At 42.1% G+C, this 16,145-nt stretch overlaps 1 protein-coding gene across 2 annotated transcripts in view; it reads right to left on the bottom strand.

The window, feature by feature from the left end:
• Positions 1–16,145, bottom strand: part of LOC114643040 (uncharacterized) — a 304,597-nt gene that overhangs the window by 149,394 nt on the left and 139,058 nt on the right. For both annotated transcript variants that reach the window (XM_051928134.1, XM_051928133.1), the window contains exon 9: positions 14,430–14,497. In XM_051928134.1, the coding sequence (XP_051784094.1) occupies positions 14,430–14,497 (68 nt within the window). The remainder of the gene's footprint in view (positions 1–14,429; positions 14,498–16,145) is intronic.

Raw genomic sequence — 16,145 nt, 5'->3', positions numbered from 1 at the left:
TATTTTAAAGATATCGAGCGTCTCCGATATCACATATGTTACAGCCATTACGACAGACAGGCCATAATAGTCCATAATAGTGGGCACAGAGACAGTGACATTAAACTTATTAAACTTAATATTATAACAAACCTATTATAACACCATCTCACGGGACTTGCTTCCAAAGGTTGTAAGTATGACGTGACTTGACCGTCTCGCAGGACATGACAGTGTCTCTCTTCAAAAGATCATGTCTCTTCGCAGAGAAAAAAAGTCTCATCTCGTCTCAAGATTTGTTTCTATTATAAAAAAAAAATCAGTAAACCCCCGATTCTCGAAAGAAACGCAAATCCAAGAATGGCAATCACTTTCTGTTCCCTCCGATCTTTGGAGGGATGAAAAAACATGGAGGGTGGGTGCGTCCTGGGAAAGTTTTCATTTAATTAAATAAATATACAGGTGCTGGTCATAAAATTAGAATATCATGACAAAGTTGATTTATTTCAGTAATTCCATTCAAAAAGTGAAACTTGTATATTAGATTCGTTCATTACACACAGACTGATGTATTTCAAATGTTTATTTCTTTTAATGTTGATGATTATAACTGACAACTAATGAAAGTCCCAAATTCAGTATCTCGGAAAATTTAAATACAGTAATCCCTCCTCCATCGCGGGGGTTGCGTTCCAGAGCCACCCGCGAAATAAGAAAATCCACGAAGTAGAAAACATATGTTTATATGGTTATTTTTATATATTTTAAGCCCTTATAAACTCTCCCACACTATTATAAACATTTCCCGCACAATTATACAGCATAAACCCTTTGTATTCTCTTAGATATTAGGTAAGATTCGTTGAAATTATGTATGTTACATACAGTAAAACCTAAATATTATTTTAAAGATATCGAGCGTCTCCGATATCACATATGTTACAGCCATTACGACAGACAGGCCATAATAGTCCATAATAGTGGGCACAGAGACAGTGACATTAAACTTATTAAACTTAATATTATAACAAACCTATTATAACACCATCTCACGGGACTTGCTTCCAAAGGTTGTAAGTATGACGTGACTTGACCGTCTCGCAGGACATGACAGTGTCTCTCTTCAAAAGATCATGTCTCTTCGCAGAGAAAAAAAGTCTCATCTCGTCTCAAGATTTGTTTCTATTATAAAAAAAAAATCAGTAAACCCCCGATTCTCGAAAGAAACGCAAATCCAAGAATGGCAATCACTTTCTGTTCCCTCCGATCTTTGGAGGGATGAAAAAACATGGAGGGTGGGTGCGTCCTGGGAAAGTTTTCATTTAATTAAATAAATATACAGGTGCTGGTCATAAAATTAGAATATCATGACAAAGTTGATTTATTTCAGTAATTCCATTCAAAAAGTGAAACTTGTATATTAGATTCGTTCATTACACACAGACTGATGTATTTCAAATGTTTATTTCTTTTAATGTTGATGATTATAACTGACAACTAATGAAAGTCCCAAATTCAGTATCTCGGAATATTAGAATATCAATTAAGACCAATGCAAAAAAAGGATTTTTAGAAATGTTGGCCAACTGAAAGGTATGAACATGAACAGTATGAACATGTACAGCACTCAATATTTAGTTGGGGCTCCTTTGGCCTGGATTACTGCAGCAATGCGGCGTGGCATGGAGTCGATCAGTCTGTGGCACTGCTCAGGTGTTATGAGAGCCCATGTTGCTCTGATAGTGGCCTTCAGCTCTTCTGAATTGTTGGATCTGGCGTATTGCATCTTCCTCTTCACAATACCCCATAGATTTTCTATGGGGTTAAGGTCAGGCGAGTTTGCTGGCCAATCAAGAACAGGGATACCATGATCCTTAAACCAGGTACTGGTAGCTTTGGCACTGTGTGCAGGTGCCAGGTCCTGTTGGAAAATGAAATCTGCATCTCCATAAAGTTCGTCAGCAGCAGGAAACATGAAGTGCTCTAAAACTTCCTGGTAGACGGCTGCATTGACCTTGGACCTCAGAAAACACAATGGACCAACACCAGCAGATGACATGGCACCCCAAACCATCACTGACTATGGAAACTTTACACTGGACCTCACACAACGTGGATTCTGTGCCTCTCCTCTCTTCCTCCAGACTCTGGGACCTTGATTTCCAAAGGAAATGCAAAATTTACTTTCATCAGAGAACATAACTTTGGACCACTCAGCAGCAGTCCAAAGGCGAGACGCTTCTGACGCTGTCTCTTGTTCAAGAGTGGCTTGACACAAGGAATGCGACAGCTGAAACCCATGTCTTACATACGTCTGTGCGTGGTGGTTCTTGAAGCACTGACTCCAGCTGCAGTCCACTTTGTGAATCTCCTCCATATTTTTGAATGGGTTTTGTTTCCCAATCCTCTCCAGGGTGCGGTTATCCCTATTGCTTGTCCACTTTTTTCTACCACATCTTGTCCTTCCCTTCGCCTCTCTATTAATGTGCTTGGACACAGAGCTCTGTGAACAGCCAGCCTCTTTAGCAATGACCTTTTGTGTCTTGCCCTCCTTGTGCAAGGTGTCAATGGTCGTCTTTTGGACAACTGTCAAGTCAGCAGTCTTCCCCATGATTGTGTAGCCTACAGAACTAGACTGAGAGACCATTTAAAGGCTTTTGAGTTAATTAGCTGATTAGAGTGTGGCACCAGGTGTCTTCAATATTGAACCTTTTCACAATACAGTGATCCCTCGCTATATCGCGCTTCGTCTTTCGCGGCTTCACTCCATCGCGGATTTTAAATGTAAGCATATGTGAATATATATCGCGGATTTTTCACTGCTTCGCGGATGTCTGAGGTCTACAGTACGTGTGCTTCCTCAGTTGATTTGCCCATTTGAATTCAAACAAGGGACGCTATTGGCGGATGGCTGAGAAGCTACCCAATCAGAGCACGCGGTTAAGTTCCTGTGTGCTGCTGATTGGCTCAGTGACGGAGTGCTGCATTAACCAGGAAGTCTAATCTCACTCATTCAGCATTAACGTGCCCAATCATTCATTCAGAATTAACGTGCCCAAGCGCCAACAGAAGATGCAAATGATTGCAGAAAAGGTAAAAGTTTTGGATATGTTGAAGGAAGGGAACAGCTACACCGCTGCAGGACACCATTACGGCATCAATGAGTCCACGATTCTTTTTATTTAAAAAAGAGGAAAAGCATATAAGATCTACGGCCGCAGTGTCCTTTAATCAGGGCGCAAAACGAGTTGCAAGTGGACGTGATAAGGCAGTAGTCTGTGATGGAATCTGCTTTAGGGATTTGGATTGAAGAGTACTGGAAGAAGAACAACGGCGGCGCTACACAGTCGCCTGAAGAGGCTCCTTTAGAAGAGCTGTAACGCTCTCCTTTGTTGTGCAGTAAAATTAAACTCATCTTTATCGGACAAGTCGTCGTGTCATTGTTGGTGAGTAACCATAATTAATTATTTATGTACAGTACTTATTACATGTACATAGTTTAGTGTCACAGTACACACATTTTATTGTATACAATTTTTCTTGCATTGTATGTATTTATTGCTGGTGGCCTGTCTGTCGTAATGGCTGTAACATATGTGATATCGGAGACGCTCGATATCTTTAAAATAATATTTAGGTTTTACTGTATGTAACATACATAATTTCAACGAATCTTACCTAATATCTAAGAGAATACAAAGGGTTTATGCTGTATAATTGTGCGGGAAATGTTTATAATAGTGTGGGAGAGTTTATAAGGGCTTAAAATATATAAAAATAACCATATAAACATATGTTTTCTACTTCGTGGATTTTCTTATTTCGTGGGTGGCTCTGGAACACAACCCCCGCGATGGAGGAGGGATTACTGTATTTAAATTTTCCGAGATACTGAATTTGGGACTTTCATTAGTTGTCAGTTATAATCATCAACATTAAAAGAAATAAACATTTGAAATACATCAGTCTGTGTGTAATGAATGAATCTAATATACAAGTTTCACTTTTTGAATGGAATTACTGAAATAAATCAACTTTGTCATGATATTCTAATTTTATGACCAGCACCTGTATATTTATTTAATTAAATGAAAACTTTCCCAGGACGCACCCACCCTCCATGTTTTTTCATCCCTCCAAAGATCGGAGGGAACAGAAAGTGATTGCCATTCTTGGATTTGCGTTTCTTTCGAGAATCGGGGGTTTACTGATTTTTTTTTTATAATAGAAACAAATCTTGAGACGAGATGAGACTTTTTTTCCCTGCGAAGAGACATGATCTTTTGAAGAGAGACACTGTCATGTCCTGCGAGACGGTCAAGTCACGTCATACTTACAACCTTTGGAAGCAAGTCCCGTGAGATGGTGTTATAATAGGTTTGTTATAATATTAAGTTTAATAAGTTTAATGTCACTGTCTCTGTGCCCACTATTATGGATTCATTCATACAGGCAGACCAATTATGGTATGCAGGGGTTCAGCATTTAGAATTGCTAAGCCAAGCACAGGATTAGATAACCAAAAGACAACTGGAGAATTGAATAGTCAGCCTAAGGACAGACTAGTGTATTTTTGTCCTCTGTCAGCACAAAATCCTCTTTCCTTGTTGGGAGAATGAGAACTTCATGTAGGCATTGTGCTATTCCTGTATTTTTGAAGGTGGGGTTTGAGTCCTTTCCTGTCCTTGTTTAGAGACCACGTGGAGCAACCAGTATATAAGGATGGACCTACCGCCAATACACTTCGAAGCTAACGGACGGAAGATTATGTTCTCCGTCCGGAAAATCCTTTCAGCGTGGCGACGAAAGATGGCAGACTGTGTAGGTCAAGACCCCCACATGCTTGATAGAGTCTGTCATAAGCTTCCCGTCTGTAATACCACGTGAACCCGTCAGTAAAGTGAGCTAAAGTTACTCTTATACTTCTCATGTAATCTTGTAACTGCCATACTGCATGCTGGGTTGGGATAGATAGATAGATAGATAGATAGATAGATAGATAGATAGATAGATAGATAGATAGATAGATAGATAGATAGATAGATAGATAGATAGATAGATAGATAGATAGATAGATAGATAGATAGATAGATAGATAGATAGATACTTTATTAATCCCAATGGGATAACACCATCCATCCATCCATTTTCCAACCCACTGAATCCGAACACAGGGTCACGGGGGTCTGCTGGAGCCAATCCCAGCCAACACAGGGCACAAGGCAGGAACCAATCCCGGGCAGGGTGCCAACCCACCACAGGGGATAACACCTTTTTAATTTATAATTATTTAAATTCAGGTTAATTAAAACGCCGCAATTGAAAAGAACACATTTCCGGAGAGCTAATGCCTCTTAAGGAAACAGATGGTGAGTTTTGCAAGTCACGTCATACTTACAACCATATTCAAACAAGACCGCGGTCATCTAACCTCTCAGTTGCTGGAATGCTTTTGGCAGACACACTTCCTGTGCTCTCAGCTCTTACAAATTTTATTAGACGTTCTAGATGACACATCAACGACTAAGCGAAGAAGAAAGAGATGTGCGTCGAAAAGAGCCCCAAAAGCGTTGGAGAGAAAAGAATGCAAAAAAGATCAAAAATAATCAATGTCCAGATTCTGAAAATAAGGAAAGTAATAATCAGCCCCTGCGGTGGGCATTGCCCTGCCCAGGGTTTGTTTCCTGCCTTGCACCCTGTGTTGGCTGGGATTGGCTCCAGCAGACCCCCGTGACCCTGTGTTAGGATATAGTGGGTTGGATAATGAATGGATGGATAATCAGCCCGTTCTGCGAGACGAGACTTTGTGCCAAGAGATTTAACCATGTGGGCGGCACGGTGGTGCAGTGGGTAGCACTGCTGCCTCACAGTTGGGAGACCTGGGGACCTGGGTTTGCTTCCCGGGTCCTCCCTGCATGGAGTTTGCATGTTCTCCCCGTGTCTGCGTGGGTTTCCTCCCACAGTCCAAAGACATGCAGGTTAGGTGGATTGGCGATTCTAAATTGGCCCTAGTGTGTGCTTGGTGTGTTTGTGTGTGTCCTGCGGTGGGTTGGCACCCTGCCCGGGATTGGTTCCTGCCTTGTGCCCTGTGTTGGCTGGGATTGGCTCCAGCAGACCCCCGTGACCCTGTGTTCGGATTCAGCAGGTTGGAAAATGGATGGATATCACTATGGGAGGGATATCGCCTTTTAATATTATATCTATATAGTTTTCAGTTACTTAAAATGCCACAATTACAAAAGAGTTTATTCCAAGTAGGGAGCTATCACCCCCTACAGGGAACACCAATGAGTTAACATTTCTGTTTGCTACACTGATTTGAAAAGGCCATAACACACCTTGTTAAGCCATTTCAGATTTAAATAGTTAAACGTTGACATTCCACCTTAAGATTCATTCAGTGCTAAAGCAGTTCTTTTGAAATGCTTTAGGGCTCCGTCAAATTATTCTTTATTGCAATTTGCTCACCATATAATTTTCTGTGCACACCTCTGGCAAAATTTACTAACACGCAGAGGTTTAAAAGAGCCTCCCGGGAGCCTCTACTGCACACTCAATGTAATCCAAACATTGAATGGTAATAAAGAAAAAGTGTGAAAGAGTGTGAAAGGATCCATGCCACAATACAGGAGAACACAAACTGTAGGCAAGTCTAAGCATACTGCTTAAAGATGCGGCAAATTAAATTAAACACTGAGGGGCAGTTCAATTCAGTCTTCAAGTAAATCATTACCTTATCAGTTGTCAGTCAGTCAGTCAAAGTCCAACCCGCTATATCCTAACACAGGGTCACAGGGGTCTGCTGGAGCCAATCCCAGCCAGCAGAGGGCACAAGGCAGGAACAAATCCCCCACCCACCACAGGGCACATACACACATGCACACACCTCAAGCACACACTAGGGAGCCAATCCCAGCCAGCAGAGGGCGCAAGGCAGGAAATAAATCCCCGGGCAGGTCTCCAGCCCACCACAGGGCACACACACACACACCCCAAGCACACACCAGGGACAATTTAGGATCGCCAACCTGCATGTCTTTGGACTGTGGGAGGAAACCGGAGTACCTGGAGGAAACCCACGCAAATTAAATAAAACATTGAGGGGCAGTTCAATTCAGTCTTCAAGTAGATAGATAGATAGATAGATAGAAGTAGATAGATAGATAGATAGATAGATAGATAGATAGATAGATAGATAGATAGATAGATAGATAGATAGATAGATAGATAGATAGATAGATAGATACTTTATTAATCCCAATGGGAAATTCACATTCTCCAGCAGCATACTGATACAATAAATAATATTAAATTAAAGATTGATAATAATGCAGGTAAAAAACAGACAATAACTTTGTATAATGTTAAATGTTAACGTTTACCCCCCCCCGGGTGGAATTGAAGAGTCGCATAGTGTGGTGGAGGAACGATCTCCTCAGTCTGTCAGTGGTGCAGGACGGTGACAGCAGTCTGTCACTGAAGCTGCTCTTCTGTCTGGAGATGATCCTGTTCAGTGGATGCAGTGGATTCTCCATGATTGACAGGAGTCTGCTCAGCGCCCGTCGCTCTGCCACGGATGTCAAACTGTTCAGCTCCGTGCCTACAATAGAGCCTGCCTTCCTCCCCAGTTTGTCCAGGCGTGAGGCGTCCCTCTTCTTTATGCTGCTTCCCCAGCACACCACTGCGTAGAAGAGGGCACTCGCCACAACCATCTGATAGAACATCTGCAGCATCTTATTGCAGATGTTGAAGGACGCCAGCCTTCTAAGGAAGTATAGTCGGCTCTGTCCTCTCTTGCACAGATAATCAGTATTGGCAGTCCAGTCTAATTTATCATCCAGCTGCACTCCCAGATATTTATAGGTCTGTACCCTCTGCACACAGACACCTCTGACGATCACGGGGTCCATGAGGGGCCTGGTCCTCTTAAAATCCACCACCAGCTCCTTGGTTTTGCTGGTGTTCAGGTGTAGGTGGTTTGAGTCTCACCATTTAACAAAGTCATTGATTAGGTTCCTATACTCCTCCTCCTGCCCACTCCTGATGCAGCCCATGATAGCAGTGTCGTCAGTGAACTTTTGCACATGGCAGGACTCTGAGTTGTGTTGGAAGTCTGATGTATATAGGCTGAACAGGACCGGAGAAAGTACAGTCCCCTGCGGTGCTCCTGTGTTGCTGACCACAATGTCAGACGTGCAGTTCCCAAGACGCACATACTGAGGTCTGTTTGTAAGATAGTCCACAATCCATGCCACCAGGTGTGAATCTACTACAATCTCAGTCAGCTTGTCCCTAAGGAGCAGAGGTTGGATGGTGTTGAAGGCACTAGAGATGTCTAGAAACATAATTCTTACAGCACCACTGCCTCTGTCCAAGTGGGAGAGGGATCGGTGTAGCATATAGATGATGGCATCCTCTGCTCCCACCTTCTCCTGATATGCAAACTGCAGAGGGTCGAGGGTGTGGAGGACCTGTGGCCTAAGGTGGTGAAGCAGCAGCCGCTCCATGGTCTTCATCACATGTCAGTAAATCATTACCTTATCAGTTGTCAGTCAGTCAGTCAAAGTCCAAAGCACAATATCATAACACAGGGTCATGGGGGTCTGCTGGAGCCAATCCCAGCCAGCACAGGGCACAAGGCAGGAACAAATCCTGGGCAGGGCGCACACACACCAAGCACACACTAGAGCCAATTTAATATCACAAATCCATCTAACATGCATGTCTTTGGACTGTGGGAGGAAACCCACGCAGACACAGGGAGAACATGCAAACTCCTACGCAAGGAGGACCTGGGAAGCGAACCACAGGTCTCCTTACTGCAAGGCAGCAGGGCTACCCACTGCGCCACCATGCCACCCTCTTATCAGGTGTGATTTCTGTTATTATGCCTCCACTGAGCAGGTGCAGTTTGCTCCACGAAAGTGTTTTCCAATCATGTAAAGTTTAGGCAGTGCCGCTTATGCTAACCAAAGCAGCCATGAAATCACAAGCACCAGCTCTTTCATTTTAAAAAGTTGTTTTTTTTTTTAATTTGATTCATTTTATTGTAATCATTCCATACAAATAGATCAATTTTTACAAAAGATAGGATTGAAAACATAGTCGCCCCCCACCCCTGAGAGAGAAAGCATGGCCAACAGAGTAAAACTTAAGGCTTGCAGACATACCTAAATTGATGAGTTTAATAGGCCAGTAGAGATGAATGGAGAAGAAAAAGAAATGTGGAGATGATTGCTTCCTCGGTGCTTTAAGAGCTTATTCTAAAATTTTATTGATTATATCCTGCCAGGTTTTAAAAAAAATTCTGTACAGATCCTCTAAATGAATATTTGATTTTTTCCAATTTCAAATAGTATAAAACATCAGTTTCCCAACGACTTAAAAGAGGAGCGTTAGGATTCTTCCAGTTTAGCAAAATAAGCAAAATAAGTCTGCGTGCCAACAGTGTAGTAAAGGCAATCACAGTTTGTTTGTCCTTCTCCACTTTAAACCCATCTGGAAGAACACCAAACACAGCTGTTAGTGGGTTAGGAGGGATTGGGACACTGAGGCTGTCTGAAAGGGACTTCAAAATTTTGGTCCAAAATGATGTTACACTGCGGTGGGTTGGCGCCCTGCCCGGGATTGGTTCCCTGCCTTGCGCCCTGTGTTGGCTGGGATTGGCTCCAGCAGACCCCCGTGACCCTTACATCAGAACATGTGACCCAGTGAGGCTGGGACTTGATTGCAGCGTTCGTAGGTTGGATCTCGCCCTGGAAACATTTTGGACAGTTTTAGACGAGACAGATGTGCTTGATATATAATTTTGAGTTGAATAATTTTATGCTTTGCACCATTTTAAAAAGTTTTGAAAGGGCAATTCTGAGCTGCTGCGGTGGGTTGGCACCCTGCCCGGGATTGGTTCCTGCCTTATGCCCTGTGTTGGCTGGGATTGGCTCCAGCAGACCCCCATGACCCTGTGTTCGGATTCAGCGGGTTGGAAAATGGATGGATGGATGGAATTCTGAGCTGCGTATTGCTGGGTGTCTAGCATAAGGTAATCAGTGATAAATGGCCTTTTAAAAACTGTCCATCCATTCACTGTAACCATTGTGGCAGATGACCAGGGACCTTACCACACAGGGATGGATCGGGAGAGGGGCAGTATATCCTCCCTGGGGCGCAACAAGGCAGCATCCCTGGATTGCATCAGGGCCACGCATACGGAGCTGGTAAGCTCAACCCTGTGGGGGTCCGTTGCCACCACCAGGGGGCGCCTGGACAGCTCCAGAGCCTTGGCCTGCAGAATGTCCGCCACACCCAATGTTAATGAGGAAGCACCTGGAGCACTTCGGGGTGCAGTATAAAGGAGGCCACCTCACTCCACTCGGGGAGCCGGAGTCGGGAGGCAGAGGACGGAGGAGTGGAGGTGGCACAAGGGAAGAGAGGAAAAAGGAAAAAGAAAGAGAAGGACTGTGAGCTGAGCCATTGTGGTGGTTTGTGCACTGGGTGTTGTATAAAAGAAAATGAATTGCGCTTTCAGTGTCTGTCTGTGTCCGGGCATCTTTCACACCATCTTGTCCAGTTTAGAGTCGTGGAGGCCAGAATCTACTTTGGATGAACGACAAAAAACCAACCAAGGTGCCAGTCTCCCACAATGCACATTTGCACACAGCCACACAATTAAAGTTACTTTTTTTCTTTCTTTGGGAGGTGGACGGAAAACTAGAGAGACTGCAGGAAGAGACATGTGGCATACATGCCAACTGGCATAAACACAGTGACCAGGCTAGAGTGTGAATCACGGACTCTGGGGCTGTAAGGAAACAGAACTAGTTATTATACAATTGTCCTTTATTCTATTTAATGCTTTGTTATCTGTTTCATTGTTCTATTCAGGAAAACGTTTGTATCCAATGTTACATATACCCTGCTGTTTTTTCTAAGACTCTGTGAAGCGCCTTGAGCATGGGAGTATTATAAATAGAGTATTATTATTATCATTATTGCTTTTATTCATATTTAATGTAAAAGTTAAATATGAATAAAACAGGAAAAAGAGATTAAAAATGGGAAAAAAGATAAAACAATATACTCTAATGAGCCAAAGCATTATGACCACCTGTCTAATAGGCTTCTGCTCCTTCATGTGCTACCAGAACAGCTCCAACCTGCCAAGACATGGACTGTGCGAGACCTCCAAAAGTTGTCTAGAACCGGGGCGTTAGCAGCAGTTTCTCCAACTCCGGTAAGTTGGGAGTTGTTGTTGTTGTTCCAAAATATCCCAAAGACGCTCCACAGGACTTATGGAATGTGGACACCTGGGCAACAACTTGAATTCTTCATCATATTCCTCAAACCATCCCCAAACATTCAATGTAATTTGCACAGCAGGGTGCATTATCCTGCTGAAAAAATGCAACACCTTTGCTGTGAAGGGGTGTCCCTGGTCTGCAACAAGGTCTGGTAGGTGGTGTGCTTCAAATTAACGTCCACATGAACGCCCAGACTCAGGGTTTCCAAGCAGACCACTGCCCAGACTATCATACGACGTCCATCCTGGTGTCATCTCTTTCTTAGGTAACTGATGCACATACACCTTGGAGTCCACATGACAGACACGTTTCTGCCTCATGCCTGAATCAGCACCACAACCATCTTATATGTAAACGTCAATGCGTTGGAGTGTGTGTGTCCGTCTGTCTGTATGTCTGTCAGGCCCAAAAGTGAGAGGTGGAGTCGGGGTAAGGGCTCCACCTCCGAGGAAACAGAAACTCACTTAGTGGCTAATAACACAAGCGGGGCCAGCACATCGGCAAAACGAAACCTCCGAAGAAAGACAAAGACTCTTAGCCGCTAATAGAAAAGCGAGGAGAGCACATCGTCAAAATGAAACCTCCGAAGAAAGACAAAGTCACTCAGCCGCTAATAAGACAAGTGAGGAGAGCACATCGGCAAAACGAAACCTCAGAAGAAAGGCAAAGTTGCTTAGCTGCTAATAGAAAAGTGAGGTGAGCACATCGGCAAAACGAAACCTCAGAAGAAAGAGACACTCGCTTACCGCTAATAAGACAAGTGAGGAGAGCACATTGGCAAAACGAAACCTCAGAAGAAAGACAAAGTCACTCAGCCACTAATACAGAAGTGAGGCGAGCACATCGGCAAAACGAAACCTCAGAAGAAAGAGACACTCGCTTAGTCGCTAATACACAAGCGAGGAGAGCACATCGGCAAAACGAAACCTCAGAAGAAAGACAAAGTCGCTCAGCCGCTAATAAGACAAGTGAGGAGAGCACATCAGCAAAACGAAACCTCTGAAGAAAGACAAAGTTGCTTAGCTGCTAATAGAAAAGCGAGGAGAGCACATCGGCAAAACAAAACCTCAGAAGAAAGAGACACTCGCTTACCGCTAATAAGACAAGTGAGGAGAGCACATTGGCAAAACGAAACCTCAGAAGAAAGACAAAGTCGCTCAGCCGCTAATAAGACAAGTGAGGAGAGCACATCAGCAAAACGAAACCTCTGAAGAAAGACAAAGTTGCTTAGCTGCTAATAGAAAAGTGAGGTGAGCACATCGGCAAAACGAAACCTCAGAAGAAAGAGACACTCGCTTACCGCTAATAAGACAAGTGAGGAGAGCACATTGGCAAAACGAAACCTCAGAAGAAAGACAAAGTCACTCAGCCACTAATACAGAAGTGAGGCGAGCACATCGGCAAAACGAAACCTCAGAAGAAAGAGACACTCGCTTAGTCGCTAATACACAAGCGAGGAGAGCACATCGGCAAAACGAAACCTCAGAAGAAAGACAAAGTCGCTCAGCCGCTAATAAGACAAGTGAGGAGAGCACATCAGCAAAACGAAACCTCTGAAGAAAGACAAAGTTGCTTAGCTGCTAATAGAAAAGTGAGGTGAGCACATCGGCAAAATGAAACCTCAGAAGAAAGAGACACTCGCTTACCGCTAATAAGACAAGTGAGGAGAGCACATTGGCAAAACGAAACCTCAGAAGAAAGACAAAGTCACTCAGCCACTAATACAGAAGTGAGGCGAGCACATCGGCAAAACGAAACCTCAGAAGAAAGAGACACTCGCTTAGTCGCTAATACACAAGCGAGGAGAGCACATCGGCAAAACGAAACCTCAGAAGAAAGACAAAGTCGCTCAGCCGCTAATAAGACAAGTGAGGAGAGCACATCGGCAAAACGAAACCTCTGAAGAAAGACAAAGTTGCTTAGCTGCTAATAGAAAAGCGAGGAGAGCACATCGGCAAAATGAAACCTCCGAAGAAAGACAAAGTCACTTAGCCGCTAATAAGACAAGTGAGGTGAGCACATTGGCAAAATGAAACCTCAGAAGAAAGACAAAGTCACTCAGCCACTAATACAGAAGTGAGGCGAGCACATCGGCAAAACGAAACCTCAGAAGAAAGACAAAGACTCTTAGCCGCTAATAGAAAAGCGAGGAGAGCACATCGGCAAAACGAAACCTCAGAAGAAAGAGACACTCGCTTAGTCGCTAATAAGACAAACGAGGAGAGCACATCAGCAAAACAAAACCGCAGAAGAAAGAGACACTCACTTAGACGCTAATAAGACAAGCGAGGAGAGCACATCGGCAAAACGAAACCTCTGAAGAAAGACAAAGTCACTTAGCCGCTAATAGAAAAGTGAGGTGAGCACATCGGCAAAACGAAACCTCAGAAGAAAGAGACACTCACTTAGACGCTAATAAGACAAGTGAGGAGAGCACATCGGCAAAACAAAACCGCAGAAGAAAGAGACACTCACTTAGACGCTAATAAGACAAGTGAGGAGAGCACATCGGCAAAACGAAACCTCTGAAGAAAGACAAAGTCACTTAGCCGCTAATAAGACAAGTGAGGTGAGCACACTGGCAAAACGAAACCTCAGAAGAAAGAGACACTCACTTAGACGCTAATAAGACAAGCGAGGAGAGCACATCGGCAAAACGAAACCTCTGAAGAAAGACAACATAGCTGGTCTCACTACCGTCCTGTAGACCTTCCCTTTCACTCTTGCTGATACCCGTCTGTCATAGATCACTCCACCCTGCCTGCACCCTCTTCTTCACCTCTCTTCCACAATCCCCATTACTCTGTACTGTAGAAACCAGAGTACAGAACCCTAAAAAACAGCATCTTTAGCGTGTGCCTCTGGTGCTGTGTGGCACCAACATTCTCCCCTGTGACACCTCTTTGTGCTACACCTTTCCATAAAACGGATAAAAATACCTGCAAGGATGCAAAATATTTAAAGGAGTCTTTCCATAGTCATCTTCATCATTTAAGTAATCTGGAGTACACATTAGATGCACAACTAATTAGCTGCTCATCTCAGAGAGAACATGTTTGACATGGCTAAAATTAATATAGAAAATTCAAACATTTAATCTTGTTAAAAGCACTATATAAATGTAAAGATTATTATTATTATTATTAGAAATACCTTGATAATGAATCTTTCCCAGGAACATTCATCACTTCACTGCTAGGAATCTTTACAGGAGATCTTTCCTGAAATAAGAAAAAGGCAGCAATGAGGAAAATGGGAAAAGGAATTTCAGTTCAACACTTTACAGACAAATGTTTTACTTTATACAATTATCTGGCTTATCCAATAACACAAGAATCTGTATTTTCAGCTTTAATACTTGAATTCTTTCCATTATTTCCTTATTAGCATTTATTACTATCTGCCTTTATAATGGAGGATTTCTCAATGCTTATGTTAATTGTTGAAGTTGAGGACACAAGGTAAGAGAAATTCATATGTTTGTTAGTTGTAATTTCCATCCATCCATCCAATATCTAACCCGCTGTACCCTAACTACAGGGTCACGGGGGTCTGCTGGAGCCAATCCCAGCCAACACAGGGCGCAAGGCAGGAAACAAACCCTGGGCAGGGCGCCAGCCCACCACAGTAGTTGAAATTTAACAATATTAATTTTTTCAGTGTTATACTGTATATTTATGCATATAGTGGATCCAGAAAGTATTTAGAACCCTGCACTTCCTGCAAACTTTATTACATTACAGATTTAATTTTAAAAAGATACATTTGCCATTTTTGTCAAGCTATGCTCCATAACCCATAATAAGTAAAAATATGTTTTCAAACATGGTTGCAATTTTTTAATATTCAAACACTGAAATCTCTCATTCATAGATTCATTCTCAATTCTTTGTGAATTTCCCCTTGGGATTAATAAAGTATCTATCTATCTATCTATCTATCTATCTATCTATCTATCTATCTATCTATCTATCTATCTATCTATCTATCTATCGATTATACAGTGCCTTTCATATCTATCTATCTATCGATTATACAGTGCCTTTCATATCTATCTATCTATCTATCTTTCGATGTATTATATAGTGCCTTTCATATCTATCTATCTTTCTTTCTATATATTATATAGTGCCTTTCATATCTATCTATCTTTTATATAGTGCCTTTCATATCTATCTATCTATCTGATTATACAGTGCCTTTCATATCTATCTATCTTTCTATCTATTATATAGTGCCTTTCATATCTATCTATCTATCATATAGTGCCTTTCACTTCTATCTATCTATATGTTATATAGTGCCTTTCATATTTATCTCTATCTATCTATTATATAGTGCCTTCCATATCTATCTATCTATCTATCTATCTATCGATTATACAGTGCCTTTCATATCTATCTATCTATCTATCATTATATAGTGCCTTTCATATCTATCTATCTATCTATCTATCTATTGATTATACAGTGCCTTTCATATCTATCATTATATAGTGCCTTTCATATCTATCTATCTATCAATTATACAGTGCCTTTCATATCTATCTATCTATCTATCGATTATACAGTGCCTTTCATATCTATCTATCTATCTTTCTATCTATTATATAGTGCCTTTCATATCTATCTATCTATCTTTCTTTCTATATATTATATAGTGCCTTTCATATCTATCTATCTTTTATATAGTGCCTTTCATATCTATCTATCTATCATATAGTGCCTTTCACTTCTATCTATCTATATGTTATATAGTGCCTTTCATATTTATCTCTATCTATCTATTATATAGTGCCTTCCATGTCTATCTATCTATTTATCAGGATGTGATCTAGTAGTATTCAGCCTCTTAATTCAGTACTTCGTA

This window comes from Erpetoichthys calabaricus, chromosome 5 (assembly GCF_900747795.2).
Source record: "Erpetoichthys calabaricus chromosome 5, fErpCal1.3, whole genome shotgun sequence".
Classification (NCBI taxonomy): Eukaryota; Metazoa; Chordata; class Cladistia; order Polypteriformes; family Polypteridae; genus Erpetoichthys; species Erpetoichthys calabaricus.
This window is presented reverse-complemented; position numbering and strand designations above follow the sequence as displayed.